Source organism: Chlorocebus sabaeus, chromosome 7 (genome assembly GCF_047675955.1).
Source record: "Chlorocebus sabaeus isolate Y175 chromosome 7, mChlSab1.0.hap1, whole genome shotgun sequence".
Classification (NCBI taxonomy): Eukaryota; Metazoa; Chordata; class Mammalia; order Primates; family Cercopithecidae; genus Chlorocebus; species Chlorocebus sabaeus.
In genome coordinates, this window is record NC_132910.1 from 12,828,523 (window position 1) to 12,852,027 (window position 23,505).

Below are 23,505 nucleotides of genomic sequence, written 5' to 3' on the forward strand. Positions count from 1 at the left end.
TATTTAACTTACGTATATAACATCCCTCTTATGGTACTGAACATTTGCAATACAGGTTGAGCATCCCTCATATGAAATCTGAAAAACTACAAAATCTGAAACTTTTTGAGCACCAACATGATGCTACCTGTGGAAAATTATACAGCTGACCTCATGTGATGGGTACAGTCAAAACTTTGTTTCATGCACAAAATTATTAAAAATACTGCATAAAATTAGCTTTAAGCTGTATGTATGAAACACATGCGAATTTCATGTTTGGACTTGGCTCCCCTTTCTAAGATGTATATCCAAATACTCTAAAATCTGAAAAAAATGTCTAAATCTAAAACACTTCTGATCCCAGGCATTTTGGAAAAGGGATCCTTGAACCTGTATGATGTAACATGATGTGAAGATTATTTTTCTTCACCTTCCTACCTGTCTGGTCCTCTCCCATTTTTACGTTGGCACATTCTGTGACATGTTCTCCATCTTGGGACCCCTGGTCTTGTGATTTTTCTGTTTTATTGGGTCCCAGAATAGCATCCAACTCAGTAAAAAATTTCATACTCTTAGTCATGCCTAGATCTTGAGCTGTTCTTACGATCTTGTATTCATGTTTTAGGTTTTTGTACTTTGTTCTGCACTGTTTCCAGTCTCTCTCTATTCCAAATTTCTGAAGCTTGGCCGCAATTTGTTCAAATATCCTCTTATTTCTCACTGTTCCCTCTAGTTGTCGTTGTATGCTTTTATCAGACCAGATGTCTATTAGAGCCCTGACTTCTGTCACAGTCCAGTGCTTTCCTCCTTCATTTGCTACAGTTGGGATAAAAGTTGTATTATTAGAGGGTTCCAATACTGACGTAGAGATACCTGCATTAGGTAGAGAGGTAAAAGACATATGCATTATATACATCAGACAAGGTAAATAATTGGATGCAACATTTTTAAAGAAAGCAGTTTCCTCCATAGGAGATGGAGTAACAAATCATAGCTTAGCTTTTCTCTTAAACAGTGGGGAAACAAATTCAGAACCTAAAGCTGTCCATTATTATGCCAGTTACTGGCTTTAATAAAGTTGTGGCTTTTTAGTCACATTTTGATCATCTTTCCTCTATATCATTTTTTTCTCTTCCATATCACTCCTTTAGTATGTAGGGTGTATATCAGTATATAGTGGAAGTTCAATATTTAAATGTGTAGCATTTACTGTAGAAAACAGTAATTATATAAGAAAATGACTCATTGTAGATAATTTGTTTTGAAATAGGATAGGTATAAAGAATTTAACTCCTTCCTTTATCTTGTGATTTTCTTTGGCTATGTATCAGTCTACTGGGAAGCATTTAAAAACCACCACTCTGGTACCTGCCTCATCCTTCATCCCCAGATTGTGATCTAATGTGTAGTCAGAGTTGAGAACTGAGGCTACTCATGAGCTGAGGGCTTGGAAGAGTCACACGGAAAAATCAGTGTTTATGCCTTGTGAAAATTACAGAAAGACTAAAGCCATTTTAAATGAAGCATTTTCTTTCAACGGTAGGGAAGTGTGTCAGAAATTTCATAATGCCTTGTTCCTAGGCAGTATGTCTCCACTTAGTTATAAATCCTTTAATATGCCATGGTGCGTATTAGGTCTCTAGAACAGTTTTATACTTCATTTACATTACTGACAGTACCTGACTTTATATTGGTTATTTTGACACCATATTATCTTGTGCTTTTCTCAGATTTCATTTTCATAAAAGAAGTAGGTTCATTTTTTGAATTAGAAAATTACAAGCACATTAACTTTGGTTTTTGTGGGTTTTTTTTTTTTTTCAATTTGAGACAGGGTTTCAAATTGGATGTAATATTATTAAAGAAAGTAATTTTTGGCTGGGCATGGTGGCTCAGGCCTGTAATCCCAGCACTTTGGGGTACCAAGGCAGGTGGATTGCCTGAGCTCAGGAGTTGGGGACCTGCCTGGGCAACAGGGCAAAACCCGTCTCTACAAAAAAATGCAAAAATTAGCCAGGCTTGGTGGCATGTGCCCGTGGTACCAGGTGCTTGGGAGGCTGAGGTGGGAGGATTGCTTGAGTCCAGGAGGTGGAGGTTGCAATAGGCTGAGAATACACCACTGCACTCCAGCCTGGGCGAAAGAGTGAGACACCGTCTCAAAATAAGATAAAATAAAATAAAATTTTTTAAAAAGAAAGCAATTTTCTTTCACCAAGGCTAGAGCCTAGTGGAGAGATCACCGCTCATTGCAGTCTGAACCTCCCAGGCTCAAGCGAGCCTCCAGGGTAGCTGGGATCACAGGCACAAGCTACCGTGTATGACATTAACATTTTGTTTGCATTGAAAATAATCTTCAGCCAGGCGCGGTGTCTCACACCTGTAATCCCAGCACTTTGGGCAGCCAAGGCAGGTGGATCACGAGGTCAGGAGGTCAAGACCATCCTGGCCAACGTGGTGAAACCCTGTCTTTACTGAAAATACAAAAACTAGCTGGGTGTGGTGGTGCGTGCCTGTGGGGCTGAGGCAGGAGAATCGGTTGGACCTGGGAGGCGGAGATAGCAGTGAGCCGAGATCTCACCGTTGCACTCTAGCCTGGCAACAGAGCGAGACTCTGTCTCAACATAAATAAATAAATAAATAAATAAATAAATAAATAAATAAATATCTTCAAATTATACCCAAGATTAATCATAGTTTATTTTGTTTCTTTCATTTTTTTTTCCCTAGACTCTGCTGCACAGGCTCGAGTGCAGTAACACAGTCATGACTCACTGCAGCCTTGAACTCCTGGATTCAAGTGAGCCCTCCTGCCTCAGCCTCACAAGTAGCTGGGACTACAGGCATGAACCACTGACTGCACCTGGCCTATTTTTAATAATTTATTAGGCATGGGGGGGGTCTCTCTCTGTTGCCCAGGTTAGTCTTGAATTCCTGGTCTCAAGTGATCCCCCACCTTGGCCTTCCAAAGTACTGAGGTTACAGGTGTGAATCACTGTGCCTGGCCATAATTTAAAATTAAATATTAAATTAATGGTTCAGTAATATTTAATTGAGATTAGGTTTTGGCCCCTATCATACAAATGATATTACAATTAACAACTTTTATCAGATTCACGAGTTTTAAGTCATTGAAAAAAACTTTATAGCATTTATTTGAGATATTTTGTGGTATATTTAATGTCTTTGCTTTGAAATGCTTTTCAGAATTTTTTTTCTTATTTGGGTTACAAATAGGTTTTTCTATTATTTAAGTTAGAAGTAAGGTTTTTGCTTCTAGCTTCAATAAGAAATTAGAAGCGGCCGGGTGTGGTGGCTCATGCCTGTAATCCCAGCACTTTGGGAGACCTAGGCGAGTGGATCACCAAAGGTTGGGAATTCTAGATCAGCCTGGCTAACATGGTGAAACCTCTACTAAATATACAAAATTAGCTGGGCGTGGTGGTACGCGCCTGTAATCCAAACTGAGGCTGAGGTAGGAGAATCGCCTGAACCAGAGGCAGAGGTTGCAGTGAGCTGGGATCATGACAGTGCATTCCAGCCTGGGCAGCAGAGTGAGACTCGGTCTCCAAAAAAAAAAAAAAAAAAGAAAGAAAAATAGAAGCAAAGAAGGATTTACACTGAATCCTTGACCTGGTTGTGGCTCTGATGTTTACTTTCAAACGTAAAATTCTGTTTGTCTTAATCCCTTGCCACTAAAGGGATCATGTGCATTACTATGTGTAAGTCTAGCCATCAGATTTCTTACATTTAAAGAGTAAAGTTTGGAAATTAGAGAACCTGTATTTCTAGGAAACTTAAATTTGGTAAAGAAATCATTTGCTTTAGAAATAATTTTTTTCAGTATGGGTTGGCAAAAAGGGAGGAAAACATAAATTAATTCTGAGTGTTTCTTCCAGGAAAAATTGTCAGTTTTCTCAGATTAGAAACCAGTCTTATCTTCTAGTTTGAAATTAGATCAGTTTCATTCTGTCCCACCCATTATACTATACCTAGTTCCATTGGTCTGACATGAGAAACCAGAAGTAAAGGATTTCCTGAGACATCTTCCTTATCTTCTGATGCAATTGACATTTTACCTGGAAATATAACAGAATTCCTTTTAGAAATAACATAACTGATAATCCTAATAGCTTTAGCTAAATGTGATCATATTCTTCAAAATATTCTTCAAAATAGATTTGTGATAGACATTTTGTAATAAAGTTGTATAATATAGTTTAAATATTTATGTATTTAAAGAAAAATCCATTTTTTTCCATCCAAAATAGACATGGTCTATTTTGAATTTCTGCTAGAATTGTTTGGTAATTTCGTAAGTTTTTAGAAACAGTTGTAGTTAGTTTTCAAGTTAAATTACTTTTTTTTTTTTTTTTTTTTGGAGACAGAGTCTCACTCTGTTGCCCAGGCTGGAGTGGAGTGCAGTGGTGTGATCTTGGCTCACCGTAACCTCTGCCTCCCGGGTTCACACAATTCTCCTGCCTCAGCCTTACGAGTAGCTGGGATTACAGGCATCTGCCACCACACCTGGCTAATTTTTGTATTTTTAGTAGAGACGAGGTTTTACCATGTTGGCCAGGCTAGTCTCGAACTCCTAACCTCAGGTGATCCTCGGCCTCCCGAAATGCTGGGATTACAGGCGTGAGCCACCGTGCCCAGCCTTACGTTTTTAAAATGTGGTGTTTTATTTATAATTGTATCTTGGGTGCTCTAACAGAGTAGGCACTTGCTAAATAATACCAGTAATGTAAAAGAGTGGGTCCTGCAATGAGATAGATAATTAGAAAATGCTGTTTTTTTGGCATATATGATCAGATAGCTTAGAGTTTTTAAGTATCTTATATAATTTATTGATTGACACATACTGAAGTTTCCAGAAGTTAATCTAAATTATGTTTAAATGGATTAAGGAATATGTCATTTAAAAGAACCATGCCAACCATAAAAACTGAAGTCCTCCTTTGATTTCCTTATTTTATGGTTTGGATGCTTTTATATAGGCTTTCATAAAATGAGGTATAGGCTACTTTTTAAAGTGATCAAATGAGGAGGATGAAGTACATCTTAGAAAGGAATCCAACTTATATGATTTTTAACTCAAATTGACACATGAAGATGAATTATAATTACAATGAAATTGCAGACTAATCGGGAGGTGGATAAGTATCGTTTGATTGCTCTTTGTAATGTTTAAATTAAAAATTTACTCATCTCATTAATCATTTCATTTCCAAATGTTTTTCCAGTTCTATTTTATTGAGTAACAAAAGTAGCGTTGTATTTTACATTAATAGATCAACTGTTAGATGTGATTTTAGTGGCATAAACATTCTTTTAAAATCATGATTCACCATTACGTTTACAGACTTTCCCGTTGAAGAAAAAGAAAAGGTATGCTCTTTATCATCTTAAAAACTCTATTACGGTTTCTGTGTTAAAAAAGGAAAACAAATGAAAAATAAACATAAGTACAAAAGCACATCACTGCTTTCAGATGCCACAGTTGTGTTTAACTCTCAAGGTAAAAATTGTTGAAAAATTTAAATCAGGTTTTATAATTGCTTTAAGCTAAAATGTTGTTGAGAAATGTTTTAGATTTGTTTGAAAATAGGAAAAATAAAAATCTGGAGTTATGTAAGAATTATCTTTAGAGAAACAGGGCCCAGGTTATTTAACACCTGAGCTTGAATATGAGAGCAGTAAAGAAAGGCAGGGTTTCTATTCTATTACCTGGTTTAGAGTCTAGATTTACCACCATAGAAAAGAATCTGGTCCAAATATACAAATGATAGTGAAACAGAAAAGCTCTCTCTCTGACCTCTTCAGATAATTTTTTCCTAAGTTGCTCCTCATTCCACAGCATGAATCCTAAAACTGTAGGCAGAGGCTCTGGGGATTTTAAACTGAAACTCTTAAATCATTACTTGAGATGCATTTATATAAAATAAAAGGAGTGAAATAGAAGGAAAACTTGACCACTGAAGGAATGTGGTTTGGCAGCTGTAGGCCAAAGGAATTCTGAGGCTGAGGATGATCAGATGTAGCAGAACATGAAGCCTCGTAGAGTTGGTCAAAAGTGTATTTGGGTCCTTTGCCATGGCTCTGGTCCTGGCTACTTGCTGCCTAACAAGCAGCCTATCCCTACCACTTGCATGAGGTTGATCCCAACAGTGGAAAAGGCACTTCCATTTTCTTCCCTTCTTCCATTTATCACACACCAATAAAAATTCTGCTGGTTCGGCCATAGGAAAAACCAGAAAACATTATATAATGAATCAAACCTGGTGCGAGGAGGGCTTCTTAAGCCTTAGGGAAAAAACTTTGATTACCTTAAAAAGTTTTGGAATCTGCAGATCAAATAAATCGAATCTGCAGATCAAATAAATCGTAAGGCAAGAAAATCACGCAAATTTCTAAGACCTCAGTTGACATGAATGGTCAATTTGTAAAAGTGAATAAATGTATAGAAAAGTGTTCCACCTTACTGGTAATTAAACAAATGCAAATTAAAAGTTACCAATTTGTATATCATTATAGGCCATTGTTTCTTAAATTAGCCTAAATCGTTATTTATTTATTTTATTTATTTATTTTGAAATGGAGTTTTACTCTTGTCGCCCAGGCTGGAGTACAGAGGCATGATCTCGGCTCACTACAACCTCTGCCTCCTGGGTTCAAGCGATTCTCCTGTGTCAGCCTCCCGAGTAGCTGGGATTACAGGTGCCCACTACCACACCCAGCTAGTTTTTTGTATTTTTAGTAGAGACAGGGTTTCACCATGTTGGTCAGGCTGGTCTTGAACTCCTGACCTCAGGTGATCCACCCTCCTCAACTTCCCAAAGTGCTGGGATTATAGGCATGAGCCACCACGCCTGGCCTAAATCACTATTTACTTATTAAATTTGGAAAGTTTGTTCTTCCCATCAATACTCCATAATTTTGCATGACAATGGTTCTACATAAGGGACATTCATGCCTAGTGAAGTACAGTTATTTTGGAAAGCAGTTATTTTAGAAATAATGTTTCAAAGTAATGGCCAGGCGGGATGCCTAAGGCCTGTAATGCCAGCACTTTGGGAGGCCACGGTGGGCAGATCACTTGAGGACAGGACTTCGAGACCAGCCTAGTCAACATGGTGAAACCCTGTCTCTACTGAGAATACAAAAACTAGCTGGGCATGGTGGCGTGCACCTCTAATCCCAGCTTGGGAGGCTGAGGCAGGAGAATCGCTTGAACCTGGGAAGCAGAGGTTGTGGTGAGCTGAGATCGCACCACTGCACTCTAGCCTTTTTGACAGAGTGAGACTCCATCTCAAACACAACAACACGAAAAACACAAAACAAAACAACAAAAAAACCAAAGTAATTATATCCTTCTGAATCAGTATTAGGACTTGTGTCCTAAATAATAATACTAAAAATGGACAAAAGTTATTAATTGCAGTATCATTTGCCTGAGGGGGGTGAAGACCCACACTCAGTTAAATATTATGGAACCATTAATTGTAATATTTAATTTTAGATCATGATTAATCTTGGGTATAAAGATTATTTTTAATGCAACCAAAATGTTAATGTACTTATAATTTTATAATTTAAAAATGTAAAAAACAACTAGTGGTATTGTGGAAAGTATATGGGAAGAGGCTGAAAACCAGGGAGCCCAGTAAAGAGGTTACATTAATATTCTATATGAGAGACGATGAAGTTCTGGTTAGTCATAATGAGAATAGAGCAGAGAGAAAATTTTATGCAGTATGTCAGCAGATTTTTTAAAGACTTAGTGACTGGTCAAAAATCAAGGATATCTCAAATGTTTCTGTATAAGTGATTGGAAATATAGTGATGCTAAGGTGGAAGCAATTTGTAGGAGGATCAAATTCGGGCTAGATGTGGTGGATCATGCCTCACTTTGGGAGGCCGAAGCAGGAGAATCTCTTGAGCCCAGGAGTTTGAAATCAGCCAGGGCAACATGGTGAAACCCATCTCTACCAGAAATACAAAAAATTAGCCAGGCATGGTGGGTCATGCCCCATAGTCTCAGCTATTCAGGAGGCTGAGTTGGGAGGATCATTTGAGTCCTGGAGCAGTGAGCCAAGATCACGCCACTGCATTCCAGCTTGGGTGACAGGAATGAAACCCTCTCTCTTAAAAAAAAAAAAAAAAAAAGTTGATGGGAGAAGAGAGAGTTTGATTTTGGAATTGGGGGTTTGAGGTACCTAAACGTGGATAGTTAAGTTGTAAGTATAGTCCCTCTGTTTATGAGTGAAAATGAAGGAGGTTGGAGCCAAGGGAATACCTGAAAGGGCTGAAGATCCCTTTAAGAAGTGGAGATATTGGCAGCCACATCTTCATCAGACCAACTCCTGGTTAAAATCGGGGACTTTCAGAAGCTAAGTGATTTACTTATTTATTAATCAATATTTAAAGCACTTAAATAATGAAGAGTCGAAGGTGTTTAATTGAATAAAATAATGTAATTGCTGTTTAATATGGTAATAACCGCAAAGTTTTCTCAGAATTTGGTGTCATCTCAGAAATGGAAAGAATGTAGGCAGGGTGGATTCTTCTTTTAATGAAATGATTTGTTACTGAGCTGTAAACATGAAAATTAGCTAACTTAAGTTAACCAGTTGTAATCTTTGTCCTCTTAACCCAATTCACATTTGGTACTTTTATTATACTATTTACTATTTTCTCTCAGGTGTTAAATTTATTTGCAGTTCTGTCCTTTTTGAGGTTTCACATTACTAAATGTATATAGCTTAGTGCTTTGCCCATGGTACACACAGATAGTGGGTGTTACAGATTTTTGAATAATTCTGCTCTTAATAGCATCTGTAAGATTTAGACTATGGTAGAAATCTTATTACTGTCATTGATTTCCCTCCCTTTGCCTACTAATGTTTCCACAGACAGTGAGCAGATTCTATGTAAGTAGTATTGGGTTTAACAACACAGTGCGTCAAGAAACTCCTCTAAATCACTTAGTCTCAGATCATTTAATCTATTACATCTTCGTGATACTTCATTGTTAAAATGGAGCTGTTCTTCGAAACAATTAATGAAATAGTGTTGAACAGTTATTTTAAATGTGCTTTTATTTATCAATTTAGGAAAATGGAAACAAAATAAAGGAGAAAGTTCTTGTTTGGAGCTGTGGAAAAACATAAGTTAATGTTTTTGATATTTTTCCCCCTTTTTGCCACTCTTATAAAATTAAAACTTAAACAATTTTTAGAACCCAATCCATATTTCAGAAACATCACATGCAGTTGGCACTAGCAGTCGGTGCCATTGTAATGTGCTTTTTCTGTATTTTACAGATTTTTTTAAAGTGGTAATATTTAACCTCTTTTTTAAAAAATTAATTCTTAACCTTGCGCAAAATAGCATAATAAATTGGTTATTTTTCCTCAGTCTTGACATTTCAGTCTATATTTATCATATGGCCTCAGAAGTCTTGAACTTTTACAGTTTGTAAAACTGTAAAACAAAACAAAAACAAAAGAGTACCTTTTTTTTTTTTTTTTTTTTTTTTACCTTCAGTGGTCTCTGGGGCTGTACTTGGGCTGAGCGTTTCCAGGTACCTGCCATTTGCATCTTCCTCTGTAAATTGTGTGGCAGGTTCATACTGCAGGATTACATCCAAATCGTGGAAAAACTTCATAGTTTTAGAGCTGTCTCCAGAGTTATGGGCATATTTAACTGTTCTGTATTCATATTTGAGATTTTTGTACTTAGCCCGGCACTGTTTCCAGTCTCTGTATACTCCTAATGATTGCAGCCTTTTAGCAATGTAAATAAATATTCCTTTATTTCTTAGTGTTCCATAAAGTTGTTTTCGTATATTTTTTTCTGCCCAGACACTTAGCAAAGCTTTAACCTCCTCCTCAGTCCAGTGCTTTCCTGCTCCACTCTCCATGTTGAAAGTGACCTGGAAATGATTCACTATTTCTAGCCAAGGTTTTGTTTCCTAGGAAACCAGACGGCTGGTTGTCAATAAGCTCTGAAGAGCTGAAAGGATCTAGTTTAACTGGTTCAAGCTGCCTGAGGGAGTAACTTGAGAAACTGCCAAATAAGCAGGCTTTGTGATTAAAGAAGCCTGGACCTAAATGATTTTTTAACCATATTCATTTCAGCTTGAAGGAAGAACTACCCTTGAGACAAAAGGGAAAGAAAACCGTTTTTTGTGTATTTCTTTTCTTTCATAATTTACTGTTTTACCAAATGATTGTTGATTTTTAAAAATTGTTTTGAAAATGGTTGGCAGAGGTTTTTTCCCAGAGGTTTATAACCATTGTTAATAATATATTTCCACTGACATGAATCACCTAGTCCTCTAACATTGGTTAACTTACAGACCCCATAGCATTTCACTAAATAAAAGAAATCATAAGTCATAATTTATTTAGTCCCATATGGTATATAGTATTATGCATATCTATTTTCAGTATTTAATGCATTTAATAAAATCAGTTCTTGAGGCTGCTCTGAGCTGTGATCATGCCAAGTGTTTTTTAGAGTTTTACTTGGCAACGTATTTAATGTTATAGTTTTTCTCGTTAATAAAGTGCTGCAACAATTGCAATATATAATTTTGAAAAAGGTTCCTTTTTACCAAATAAATCAATGTATTAACAGCCACTAAAGTCTACAGGCACATATGGAAGAGGTTTACTTTTTGTTTCTATCCTGATATATATGTTCTCTGGAACAAAAATTGGTCAATAAACATCTACTATTTATAGCACTTGTTCAGAACTATTAAAAATTGTAAAGCAGTTGGAACCTTTATGAGAGTTTATACTGCACAGCGGTATGGATGCTCTTAGTCTTTACTATGTCTTTAGATTTTGGCTGTTTTCTCTGTATCACCACTTAAAAACACTAATGCAGGAAATGAGACACAGACATGGGAAAGGGTGCCTGGTCAGCAGAGGGTTTTCAAAAACAACATTTTTTTTTTCTAATAATAAAAGTGCTATTTATTGGAGAACATTTGGAAAATGCAGAAAGGCACAAAAAATGGTTATAGTTTCAGTACCAGCTACACATTTTGCCTCTATTATATTTGGAGGTTTTAATTTATATCTACATACTCATCCTGTTGAAACCCTATTTAGAGGTTATAAAGTGTAGAGGTTAGAAGCATAAATTCTGCAGTTGGGTTGTCTGTATTCGAATCCTGCCTGTACCACTTGCTGTCTGTTTGGCAATGGGAAAGTAACTTCCTTTCTATTGCTTTAGTGTGTTTATCTGTAAAATGGGTGTGGTAATCATAGTACCTACTTCATGGGATTGTTGTGAAAGCCAAATTAGATCACTCATGCTATCAACCTAAATAATTAAAAGGATCAGAATCTAGTTTAAAGAGAGTTTATTCAAGCGCCAAGTTTGAGGATGACTCACCTGGAAACACCAACTCCAAGGAATGGAGTCAGCATTGCGAAGTAGGAAAGTTAAGGTTTCATTTCCATAGGCAGACAGAGGAGTTTTTAGCAGAATCACAACATTTTTTATACAAGGTTAGCGCCCAGTTACTGCAGTTTGATTGGTTATAGGTGGTGGTTCTTTTGGGGAAGGGTACCTTTAACATTTTTTACAGAGGATGTAATTGTTAATGGGTTTTCTTTCATTTGGTCTATGCAGGACAGCAAAGCAGAAGTTATCCTTTTTTTTTTTTTTTTTTTTTTTTTTTTGAGATGGTTTCTCGCTGTGTCACCCAGGCTGGAGTGTAGTGGTGCAATCTCGGCTCACTGCAAGCTCTGCCTCCCGGGTTCATACCATTCTCCTGCCTCAGCCTCCCGAGTAGCTGGGACTATAGGCGCACGCCACCACACCTGGCTAATTTTTTGTATTTTTAATAGAGATGGGATTTCACCGTGTCAGCCAGGATGGTCTCGGTCTCCTGGCCTTGTGATCCACCCGCCTCTGTCTAGAAGTTAATCTTTAACAAAGGTCATCACTTGAGAAGGCAGGATGTTATCACCTCTGTTGTCTTTTTTTTTCTTCTTCTTCTTGGTTCACTGCAACCTCCGCCTCCCAGATTCAAGCGTTTTCCTGCCTCAGCCTCCTCAGTAGCTGGGACTACAAGCGTGTGCCACCGTGGCCAGCTAATTTTTGTATTTTTAGTTGAGACGGGGTTTCACCATGTTGGCCAGGATGGTCTCCAACTCTTGACCTCGTGATCTGCCCATGTCGGCCTCCCAAAGTGCTGGGATTACAGGCGTGAGCCACCGCGCCCGGCCATCTCTGATGTCTTTTAATTCTCTCTAGTCATTGTGCAGAACAAGAAAAATAAGAAAGTGAGTTAATCTATAGTCTGAGAAACAGAAGTCGTAACCATATGTGACTTGGATCACAGTCATATCTCTGTCAAGGCCTAAAGTATATTTGGGGTTCCAGTAGGTTTTAAATTATTTATTTTTACAGCATAAAATGCTTAGGACATGTTAGTTAGAATTAGATGTCTAGTTGTTACATTGTCATCTGCTGTGATTGCTGATCATCAGCATCAGCATCATCAATAGGAGTAGTACTAGTACAAGTAGCATTTAATGTGTTGTCACACTAAGTTTATGGATGCTTGTTGAGAAAGTATGCTTGATAAAGTTCTTCAAGAAGCTCATCAATTGGCAGATTTAACAGCTAATATCTTTTTATATTCACAGGGGTCAGGAGAGTGCTGGTATTGTGACTAGTGATGGGAGTTCAGTGCCAACATTCAAATCACACAAGGTAAATTTGAACTTTAAGAAATCTTGATGACAGGCTGGGTGTAGTGCTTCATGCCTGTAATCCCAGGACTTTGGGAGGCCAAGGCAGGAGGATCACCTGAGGTCGGGAGTTCGAGACCAGCCTGACCAACATGGAGAAACCCTGTCTCTACTCAAAATACAAAATTAGCCAGGTGTGGTGGCGCATGCCTGTAATCCCAGCTACTTGGGAGGCTGAGGTAGGAGAATTATTTGAACCTGGGAGGTGGAGATTGCGGTGAGCCAATGTCACACCATTGCACTCCAGCCTGGGCAACAAGACTAAAACTATGTCTCAAAAAAATAAATAAATAAATAAAAAAGTGAAAGAAATGGGATGACAAAGATAACAAAAGACAGGTGATCATTAATATGGGGGGGGGTTGAATAAATAATTTGCAGTCAAAAGTGATATTCTTTGGATCAGCCACTTTCAACTTTATATCCTAACATTTATCAAATTAGGATGTATTTCTTCCCCAGTGACAATTTTTTGCCTAAGACCAACTCAAATAGGGAGTCATTTATTTAAATGCTTTAAGATGCTTTGATTTGTTTAATGCAAATCTTAGTTTTTATGCTTGACAAATTTTATTGCTTAGTACATCTGTTCTTAAATGTTTTAGTGAATAGTATCTTATGAAACACAAGTGCTTCAACATTGTGAAGGTATTAAATGCCACTAAATTTTTCTCTGTAGAATGGTTAATTTTATGTTATGTGACTTTTGCCTCAATAAATTTTTTTTTTTTTAAGTAAGTGCTTCACAGTTCTTACAGTTAGGTTATTTGTTTTTGGCCTTTTTTTAAGATTAGAATTCTGAAACACAGAGAAATTAAATGTACTTCTTTGTCTTATTTGGATTGGCTGAGCAGAGAAGAGAGACGTTTATTACTAGCAGTACTAGTCTGTTTTTTTCTAAGTTGCACTTTTTGATTTCTCAAGGGAATGGGTCTTGTAAATCACGTCTTTACTGAAGACAATTTGAAAAAATTATATGTTTCAAATCTTGGAATTGGACACACAAGATATGCCACTACAGGAAAATGTGAATTAGAAAATTGTCAGCCCTTTGTTGTTGAAACACTTCATGGGAAGATAGCTGTGGCACATAATGGCGAATTGGTAAATGCTGCTCGATTAAGGAAAAAGGTACATTTGTTTGTTTGTTTTCCCTAAGCCTTTTTAAATGATTAGCTTGGGTTAATGAATAAAAGTTAAGGATCTTTGTAAAAGGCATTTTCTAATTGTTGCTGCCTGTTACCTAACTGCAACAACAATTGCAACAGAATGATCTGGAGTACTTGTTACAATTCCAGATTGTAAGATGTCCCCTAGAGTTGGAGACAAGGGTGAGAATATGCATTTTAGACTCACTTTTTGAATGCACTGCTTTAGAGATTTGGGAGAGTTGATTTATGGTTGGAAGCATAGAGAAATTAGAGTTTATAGACTTGCTATCTCTTTAACTCTGTTGCTATGTACAAAGCTCGTATGAAATAAGAAAAACCAAGCTATTTTTCCTATTCTCAGACTCAGCACACTTCTGTGGCCAAATAGGGGGGTTTCTTATACCAGCCAATTTTCCAGAGGATACGAAATGGGTATCCTATAATTCAGTTGTATTCTGATAGTACCTGGAGGTAAAGTCAGGTTCCAGAAGTTAAGGGCTCAATCCCACAAGATTGTCCCCCGCTTCAGATGCTAGTTGCAAGTCCAGGCCTCTGGTACATCTGACAACCAGTTATAAATTGGGAGTTCCTGCAACAGCCCTGGCACTGCCTTTGGTTTCAAACATCACAAAACTCAAGAAAGTACTTTGTATACATTTACCAGTTTATTATGAAGGATGTTACAAAGGCTACAGAAGAGCGGTCTGGTGAAAAGATGGAAAGGGCAGGGTATGTGGGAATGAGCATGGAGCTTCCATGCCCTTTCCAGGGGCACCACCTTCCAGGCATCTCCAAGTGTTCAGCTATCCAGAAGTTCTCTGAACCTAGTCATTGTGAATTTCTATAGAGGCTTCATGAAGTAGGCATGAATGATTAAATCATCAGCCACTGGTGATCAGCTCAACCTTTAGCCTTTCTCCCCTTCCCTGGGGTTCCAGGGATGAAGCTAGAAGCTCCAACCCTCTGGTTGATTCCCCTGGCAACCAGCCCTCATACTGATGCTATGTAGGAACCCGTAGCTACCGGTCATCTCAACAGCATACAAAGGACACTTATCATTTTGGCATTTCTAAGGGTTTTAGGAGCTGTGTACCAGGAAAGACCAGGATAAAAATCAACATATATATTTCTTCTTATATATCACAAAATCATAAAAATAAAATGGAGTATAAACTTGGAGATGACATGAAAAAAATGAATTGGAAACAATGACAGAAAACTAGAGTATGGGAAAAGGGAGAGAGTGTTTAAACTCTTGGTTCACGGCATGTTGTTTGGAGCTTTCTGTGCTAATGATGTCAAATTTGTGCCTATGCTTTCATTCATCATTTTATCTTTTTTTTTTTTTTTAAACTGCCTGTCTTTATATTCATTCCTAGTAGCTTCCTTTTATCCATTCAGGCATTCATTAATTAATGTTGAGTTTCTTCAGTTTATTAGCTCCCAATAATCTTAACTTGGTAACCTCAGAACCTGGTGATATTTAGTAATAGATGGTTACCCACATGCTCCATCATCCTGTAAGCATTCTAGAGCTGGGCAATTCACATATGATGAACAGTTACAGAAGCTGAATAATAATGAATTGCGGGTCAAAAATATCTAGAAACCAGGCTTTTGTACCATTCATTGTCATTCTATTTTCAGTTCTGTCTTTAGACATTTCCTAGAGCTTTGTCCAGCCCTGTTTGTAGGCATTATAATGACCTTATTGTGCTTTTCTGTCCCCAAATGAAAAAATGTATAGTTCATTTAAAAATTCAGACAATCATGAATGTATAAATATGGAGTAAAAATTTCTTAAAAATTCACCATTTAGAGATAACCACTAACTCACTGTTTCCTGACATTACCCCTTACCCAGATGCTAAACTTCATCTCTACTTTTAGCTCCCTACTGAAAATGTTCTGTAGTGCCCATTCAGACTCAGTCTGTGCATGTCCATGGGGCTGCCCTTGTCCTGGTCAGTCTTGCTCAGAACTTTGTAATTATCATAGAGTACACTCAAGCGATATTTATTGCATCTGCTACATTTCGTTGTTCAATACAGTTGATTCCTTTCTTCTATCAGTAATAATCAGTGAGGATGGGTAGCCACCGTTATGATCACTAACAAACCCAGCTTGAAAGTTAACACTGTAGTGTACTACTTTTATAGGAATATACCCAGTTCATCAAGAGTGTTGAGGGTAGAAAAGTTCAGACCCACAAACCAAATTTCCAAGATCCCCTACCCACTTTCAGGTCTGCATGCCTTCAAATTTAGTATTCAAAAGCTTTTCTATACATCTCATAAAGCACTTTTTTTTTCTGCTTGAAAACCTTCTAGATTTCCTATATTGCCTCCAGCCATGGTCATCCGTTATTAATATACACATACCATTAATGTAGGAGTCCCCAACCCCTGTGCCAGGGACTGGTACCAGTCTGTGACTTGTTAGGAACAAGGCCACACAGCAGGAGGTGAGCGGCAAGTGAAGCTTCATCTGTATTTATAGGTGTTCCCCATTGCTCACTATTACCACCTGAGCTCTGTCTCCTGTCCAGATCATCAGCAGCATTAGATTCTCATAGGAGCATGAACCCTGTTGTGAGCTGTACATGCAAGGGATCCAGGTTGTGCTCTCCTTAGGAGAAGCTAATGTATAATGCCTGATGATCTGTTACTGTCTCCCATCACCCCCAGATGGGACTGTCTAGTTGCAGGAAAACAAGCTCAGGGCTCCCACTGATTATGGTGAGTTGTATAATTATTTCATTATATATTACAGTATAGTAATAATAGAAATAAAGTGCACAATAAATGTAATTCGCTTGAATCATCCCCAAACCATCCCCTGTCCCTGGTCCATGGAAAAATTGTCTTCCACCAAACTGGTCCCTGGTGCCAAAAATATTGGGGACTGCTGCATTAGTGGGATACAGGATTTTCATAGCTGGACATCCACAGAATGCCTTATTTCTTTCCATTATGGTTGGCTACTGGATTTGGGGTGGGGTGGAGCTTCCCCTCTGATGATTAAACAACTTCTTTTTTCTGTATAGCTTCTGCGTCATGGTATTGGTCTGTCCACAAGTTCTGATAGTGAAATGATTACCCAGTTACTGGCGTATACCCCTCCTCAGGAACAAGATGACACCCCAGACTGGGTAGCCAGGTAAGCAGAGAACTGGATTAAACTTGGAGCTCTAGTAAGGACAGATTTGCCTTGCATATGTTTATAACTGAAGTTATTCATTCAATTATTTAATTCCAGGATTAAAAATTTGATGAAGGAAGCACCCACAGCATACTCCCTGCTTATAATGCACAGAGATGTTATTTATGCAGTACGAGATCCTTATGGAAATCGTCCCTTATGCATTGGTCGTCTTATTCCAGTGTCTGATATAAATGACAAAGGTAATAAACCTCAGAAGGAATATCATTTCATAATGTATTTCAGTTATTGTCGTACTACTATCAAGCCCTGAAATCTTTAGGTATAGAGAGTTGATGAGTGGGAGGGAGCTAAGTAATGAAATAATGGTAAATGTATTCTTCCTTTTTGAAGTATGTTTCTTTGAGTACTTCTGAGGATGAGTCCCGTTTGTTTTTTTTGTTGTTGTTGTTTGTTTTGTTTTGTTTTTGAGACAGAGTTTCGCTCTTGTTGCCCAGGCTGTTGGAGTGCAATGGGGCGATCTCAGCTCACTGCTACCTCTGCCTCCTGGGTTCAAGTGATTCTCCTACCTCAGCCTCCTGAGTAGCCGGGATGACAGGCATGCGCCACCATACCCAGCTAATTTTGTATTTTTAGTAGAGACAGGGTTTCTCCGTGTTGGTCAGGTTGGTGTCAAACTCCTGACCTCAGGTGATCTGCCCACCTCAGCCTCCCAAAGTCCTGGGATTACAGGTGAGAGCCACCACACCTGGCTGGATGAGTCCCTTTTAATGTTTTTAATGGAGATTCCTATTTTTTCCTGTCTTGATTGCCTATTCATGTCCTTTGCCTAGCTTTTTCATTTCTGCAGTATGATTTTAGTGGTTTCTTTTGACTTTTATCAAGATGTTTTTCTAGCCATGAAATCGTAATGTTAGAAGGAACCTCAGAAGATCATTTATTTTATCTTTGGCTCAAGTCAAATGAGGATCCATGTGCTCTTAAAGCCACAGAAATGGCTATTCTATGAATTTTTTTTACTTACTTATTTAGTGTTAGCTGTTCTGTTGAAATAGCCTCTTAAAATTTCTTGAATCCATTAACTGAATTGATTTGTGATTTACAGAGAAAAAAACATCAGAAACAGAAGGATGGGTGGTGTCTTCAGAATCTTGTAGCTTCTTATCTATTGGTGCAAGGTAAGTTTTACCTTATTTGGCATATTATCTTTCCCCACGTTGAAAAGAATTTTTTTTTAGACACAGTTTCTTATTTACGTGAAAGTTTGAAAGTTTTCCTTCTGATATCTAATAGAAAATATTTATAAAGGGATTTTCTTATGCATGTTATGTTCAGCAGTTGCACTGAGTTTAATGTTCTAGTAATAGCTTCTAATTCTGACGCTGGCATTCTTTCAAGATACAATGAAACTTATTTTAATTATTTTGTATATTTTTCTCTTTTTACAGTACAATATGAACATAGAGACTTATTTTAGAAAGGAAGAACTTCCTCATTGAGAGATAGCTATGATAGAAAAATGTAAGCCAGGAGAAAATGTTTTCTTTATACTTTATTCTTTTAAAATTCAATACAACTTAGGGCCCTTAATTTTTCAATTCTATACTAGAACTTAGAGTTTACAGAGAGATTATACAGAAATCATTGCAGGAGACATACCACTTTTTAAAAAGCCACTTCTAGATTTTATATTGAATGAATGAATTGTTTCTCTAAGGGAAGGTACTCTATGTGCTTTATAATTAATGTTTTCATCAGCCTTAAGGACTAGTTTATTAAAAGTCTTCTTTCTTTAACATTGTTTCCCAAGATATTACCGTGAAGTCTTGCCTGGAGAAATTGTGGAAATATCCAGACATAATGTCCGAACTCTTGATATTATATCAAGGTCTGAAGGAAACCCAATGGCTTTTTGTATCTTTGAATATGTTTATTTTGCAAGACCAGACAGTATGTTTGAAGGTAAGTAGATTTCTTTTCTTTGAATATTCATATAAATGTTTTAGCTGTCTCCTTGAAATATGGCAATTCTTGCCTCAAAGGCTTACCTGGCTCTTCGAAGGCACATAGTTATATGTTGTGGATATAGGACTGAGCCCACAAGTCGTAAGATCACAATTTTTTACTTCCTTTTGACTCTTGGATTTTGTTTTTTGTTAGGAGTAAGGATTATGATTTTTAGATCTATATGAAGGGTCAAATTTTTTTTAAAACCACACAGTTGATTTCCTAGTTTGTGTATTTCCACATTCATATTTTTGTATATATTGCATTTCTTTTTATACTCATCTGTAGAATTCTAGCACTAGTTTTTTAGAATAACACTGTTATATTATGCTAAGTAAAATACTCTCTCTCCTTTTCCAAACACACCAGACCAAATGGTTTATACAGTAAGATACCGTTGTGGCCAGCAGCTTGCGATTGAAGCACCTGTGGATGCAGATTTGGTCAGCACTGTTCCAGAATCTGCTACACCTGCTGCTCTTGCTTATGCAGGAAAGGTATTTTCTCTTAATTAACATGCAGTGAATTGCTCTCCTAGCTGTGGAATAAGAAATCCTTGCCTATAAAGAGAAACTCATCAACATTTCTAAGGAGAAAGGAAGGTTTGGTGGTTAATGTTGGTTTGTTTACAAGCGTTATTTATTTTCCAGGCTTTTTACCCAATGGCACTATTTTAGTGAAAACCACTAAAAGGTTCACTGAAAAGAAAAAACGTTCACTAAAGGGTTCAGAAATTTGCCCCCCTCTTTTTAAAAAGATAACATCATGAATATACAGTTGACCCTTGAACAATTTGGGGGTTAAAGGTGCCAGCCCTCTGCACAGTGAAATCTGTGTATACATTTTAATGCCCCCAAACTTAACTGATAACCTATTGTTGACTGGAAGCCTGACCAATAACATAAACAGTTGATTAACATATTTTGTATATATATTATATGCTGTATTCTTGCAATAACTGAAGCTAGAGAAAAGTAAATGCTTTGAAGAAAATCATAAGGAGGAGAAAATATATTTACTATTCCTTAAGTAAAAATGGATCTTCATAAAGGTCTTCATCCTCATTGTTGTCTTCACGTTGAGTAGGCTGAGGAGGGAAGAGGAAAAGAAGGGGCTGGTCTTGCTGTCTCAGGGGTGGCAGAGATGGAAGAAAATCCACCTATAAGTAGACTCATGCACTTCAAACCCATGCTGTTCATCAACTGTATATTGACTTCAGTGGAAAAATTTACTTAATATTAAAATAAACATCTTGAATCATCTTCGCAAGTCACTGGAATAATTGCTTGCTACTAAGTATGGGTAATAATAAAGCTGTTTATGTTCATTTAGCATAATGTTGTCAGTGTTATGCTTTATTTTCATAACCAGGTAGATTGTGTAACTATAGTAATCCTGGGGTATAACATCCAATATTCACTACCTTGGATACTTCATTAGCTTCTAAAATAATTAATATGCATACATTTTATAAAAGATTACCTTGATAAATGGGTTAATTACCTCCTATCCCTAAAAAGTATCTCATTAGTCTACTGGTTTTAATTTATTTAATTCATTTCTTTAAAAATTATTTTGGGCCGGGCACGGTGGCTCAAGCCTGTAATCCCAGCGCTTTGGGAGGCCGAGGCGGGTGGATCACGAGGTCAGGAGATCGAGACCATCCTGGCTAACACGGTGAAACCCCGTCTCTACTAAAAATACAAAAAACTAGCCGGGCGTGGTGGCGGGCGCCTGTAGTCCCAGCTACTTGGAGGCTGAGGCAGGAGAATGGCGTGAACCCGGGAGGCGGAGCTTGCAGTGAGCCGAGATCGCGCCACTGCGCTCCAGCCTGGGCGACAGAGCGAGTCCGTCTCAAAAAAATAAAAATAAAAATTATCATTTTGAATAATGAATTTTTCTGACAGTGATTTAATCTTTGTCATGTCTTCATATGCTTAGTGTTATCTTTCAAAACAGGAATAATGTTTAAGACAAAAACATTATGAGTCCTCGCAAAATGAATTGGTTTTTCCACCAAGTATATTTTGTTTAGTGGTTTTTCTTTTTGCCTTTTCTCCAAATAATAAAGGAAAATTATTTTGAAATTTCACTTGAATATTCTGGTGGCAACACAATCTAGAGAACTAATATTTGCCTATTCTGTATATTGCTCCTCATTGTCCTTTCATTTCTTCTCTATCAGTGTGGACTTCCATATGTGGAGGTGCTGTGTAAAAACCGATATGTAGGGAGAACCTTCATTCAGCCAAACATGAGGTTAAGACAACTTGGTGTTGCAAAAAAATTTGGAGTATTGTCAGACAACTTTAAAGGCAAAAGAATTGTTCTTGTAGATGATTCAATTGTGAGAGGCAATACCATCTCACCTATAATAAAACTGCTCAAAGAATCTGGTGCAAAAGAGGTGAGTAATATTAAAACATATCCCAAAGCATCAGTTAACAATAAGATACTGGCATAAAATTGCAATTCAGGGTGGTGAATCAAAATGGATGTTCAATATAATAAATTAACTTTTTTGTATCAGTTTGATTTAGGATTAACTGTGTAGCAACTTGGAGAACATGTAACAGCCACACTTACATTAAATGTAATCCTTAATAGATTAAAAAGCTCAATATAAAAGCTTAAGGCTGGGTGAGGTAGCTCATGCCTGTAATTCCAGGAGCCTGAGGCAGGAGGGTTGCTTGGGCCCAGGAGTTCAAGGACAGCCTGGGCAATATAGTGAGATCCTGTCTCTACAAAAATAAAAGATAATAGTAAAATTAAATTTTAAAAAATTAAATTAAATTTTAAAAAACCTAAAGTTTTAACAAAAAGACTACACAAATTAGGCTGGGCACAGCGACTTATGCCTATAATTCCAGCACTTTGGGAGGCTGAGGTGGGCAGATTGCTTGAGTCTAGGAGTTCAAGACCAGCCTGGGTGACATAGTGAAACTCGCCTCTCCTAAAATTACAAAAAATGGGTGGGGCGTGGTGGCACACACCTAAAATTCCAGCCACTTAGGAGGCTGAGGTGGGAGGATGGCTTGAGCCTGGGAGGTGGAGATTGCAGTGAGCCGAACCAATCTCAAAAAAAAAGTCTAAAAGCACAAAATAGAATGCTCTTTAAAATCAGTGGAGTATTGATTGCTTTCTCTACTTGAAGACATGCAGCCAATTCCAGTGTAATACCTTTGACTTAATATTTTTTAAAATTTCTTTGTTAAAGACAGTATCTGGCTCTGTTGCCTAGGCTGGAGTGCTATGGCACCATCTCAACTCACTGCAACCTCTGCTTCTGGGGCTCAAGCAATCCTCCCACCTTAGCCTTCTCAGTTTCTGGGACTATAGGCATGCGTCATTGCAGTCAGGCTAATTTTTGTATTTTTAGTAGAGACGGGGTTTCACCATGTTTCCCAGGCTGGTCTTGAGCTCCTGGGCTCAAGTAATCCACCTGCCTTGGCCTCCCAAGGTGTTAGGATTACAGGCATGAGCCACCGTGCCCAGCCAAGTTATTTTTTAATATCACTTTACGTCTTTTGTTTTTTCCTTGATACTGGGACTCAATGTGTCACCTGGTTGGAATGCAGTGGTTCGATCTTACCTCACTGCAACCTCTACCTCCTGGGCTCAAGCGATCCTCCCATTTCAGCCTCCCAAATAGCTGGGACCATAGGCACACACCACCATGCCCGGCTAATTTTTTGTATTTTCAGTAGAGGCAGGGTTTCGCCATGTTGCCCATGCTGATCTCAAACTCCTGAGCTCAGGCCATCCGCCTGTCTCAGCCTCCCAAGGTGCTTGGATTACAGGTGTGAGCCACCACACCTGGCCTCACTTTATGTCTTGAAAAAAAAATTTTTTTTTTAATTTTAATTTTTTAAATTGACAAATGTATATATTCATTGTGTACAACATGTTTTTATATAGATATACTAAGTTATTTTAAGATTTCAAAGCTTATTCTATTTCATAGCTCATACTACAGAAGTGAGATGCCATTTACAACTAATAGTTGAGTAAATTTAAAAATAAAGTCTCAGCCTGGGCAACGTATAGTAAGACCCCATCTCTGAAAAATCAAAAATAAAATCTCACTGTAGAAAAAAGTGGGATGAAAAGCAGTATGCCAGTTTATTTAGAAAGTTTCCAAGATAATTGGGATTATGATTTTCCAGCCTTTTTTATACTTGTGTTTAGGATTATGATCATCTCACTCTGGAATTCTGTGGAAATTATATAATAGATATAAGAGTTTAACATAATTGCATCATTTATTGCAACAGTGAAAAAGAATAAAGTCAAAGAACCTGGAAATGGCTTAAATATCTCCCGGTTGGAGAATATAATTTAGTAAATTGATATATCAGTGATTAAATATGATGCAGCCATTAAATAAGAAGACTACATAGCAAAAATGGGAAAATCTATTCTAATAA

General features: G+C 37.5%; 2 protein-coding genes across 6 annotated transcripts in view; one reads left to right on the top strand and one right to left on the bottom strand.

The window, feature by feature from the left end:
- PAICS (phosphoribosylaminoimidazole carboxylase and phosphoribosylaminoimidazolesuccinocarboxamide synthase) overlaps nucleotides 1-9,919 on the bottom strand; it is a 51,151-nt gene extending 41,232 nt beyond the window's left edge. For 4 of the 5 annotated variants that reach the window (XR_012093342.1, XM_073017355.1, XM_073017354.1 and 1 more), the window contains exons 1-3: nucleotides 9,523-9,919; nucleotides 3,972-4,058; nucleotides 421-855 (exon numbers count right to left, since the gene is read on the bottom strand). Coding sequence is in view for 4 of the 5 variants with exons in the window: in XM_073017355.1 (XP_072873456.1) it covers nucleotides 421-855; nucleotides 3,972-4,058; nucleotides 9,523-9,904 (904 nt within the window). In the remaining variant the exon portion in view is untranslated. The remainder of the gene's footprint in view (nucleotides 1-420; nucleotides 856-3,971; nucleotides 4,059-9,522) is intronic. The other variant, XM_037989409.2, reaches the window with a different exon arrangement.
- PPAT (phosphoribosyl pyrophosphate amidotransferase) overlaps nucleotides 1-23,505 on the top strand; it is a 42,757-nt gene that overhangs the window by 15,445 nt on the left and 3,807 nt on the right. Inside the window, exons 2-9 of the mRNA XM_007998624.3 lie at nucleotides 12,654-12,720; nucleotides 13,683-13,889; nucleotides 16,956-17,068; nucleotides 17,168-17,313; nucleotides 18,177-18,249; nucleotides 18,882-19,033; nucleotides 19,448-19,575; nucleotides 21,264-21,485. Of these exons, the coding sequence (XP_007996815.1) occupies nucleotides 12,654-12,720; nucleotides 13,683-13,889; nucleotides 16,956-17,068; nucleotides 17,168-17,313; nucleotides 18,177-18,249; nucleotides 18,882-19,033; nucleotides 19,448-19,575; nucleotides 21,264-21,485 (1,108 nt within the window). The remainder of the gene's footprint in view (nucleotides 1-12,653; nucleotides 12,721-13,682; nucleotides 13,890-16,955; nucleotides 17,069-17,167; nucleotides 17,314-18,176; nucleotides 18,250-18,881; nucleotides 19,034-19,447; nucleotides 19,576-21,263; nucleotides 21,486-23,505) is intronic.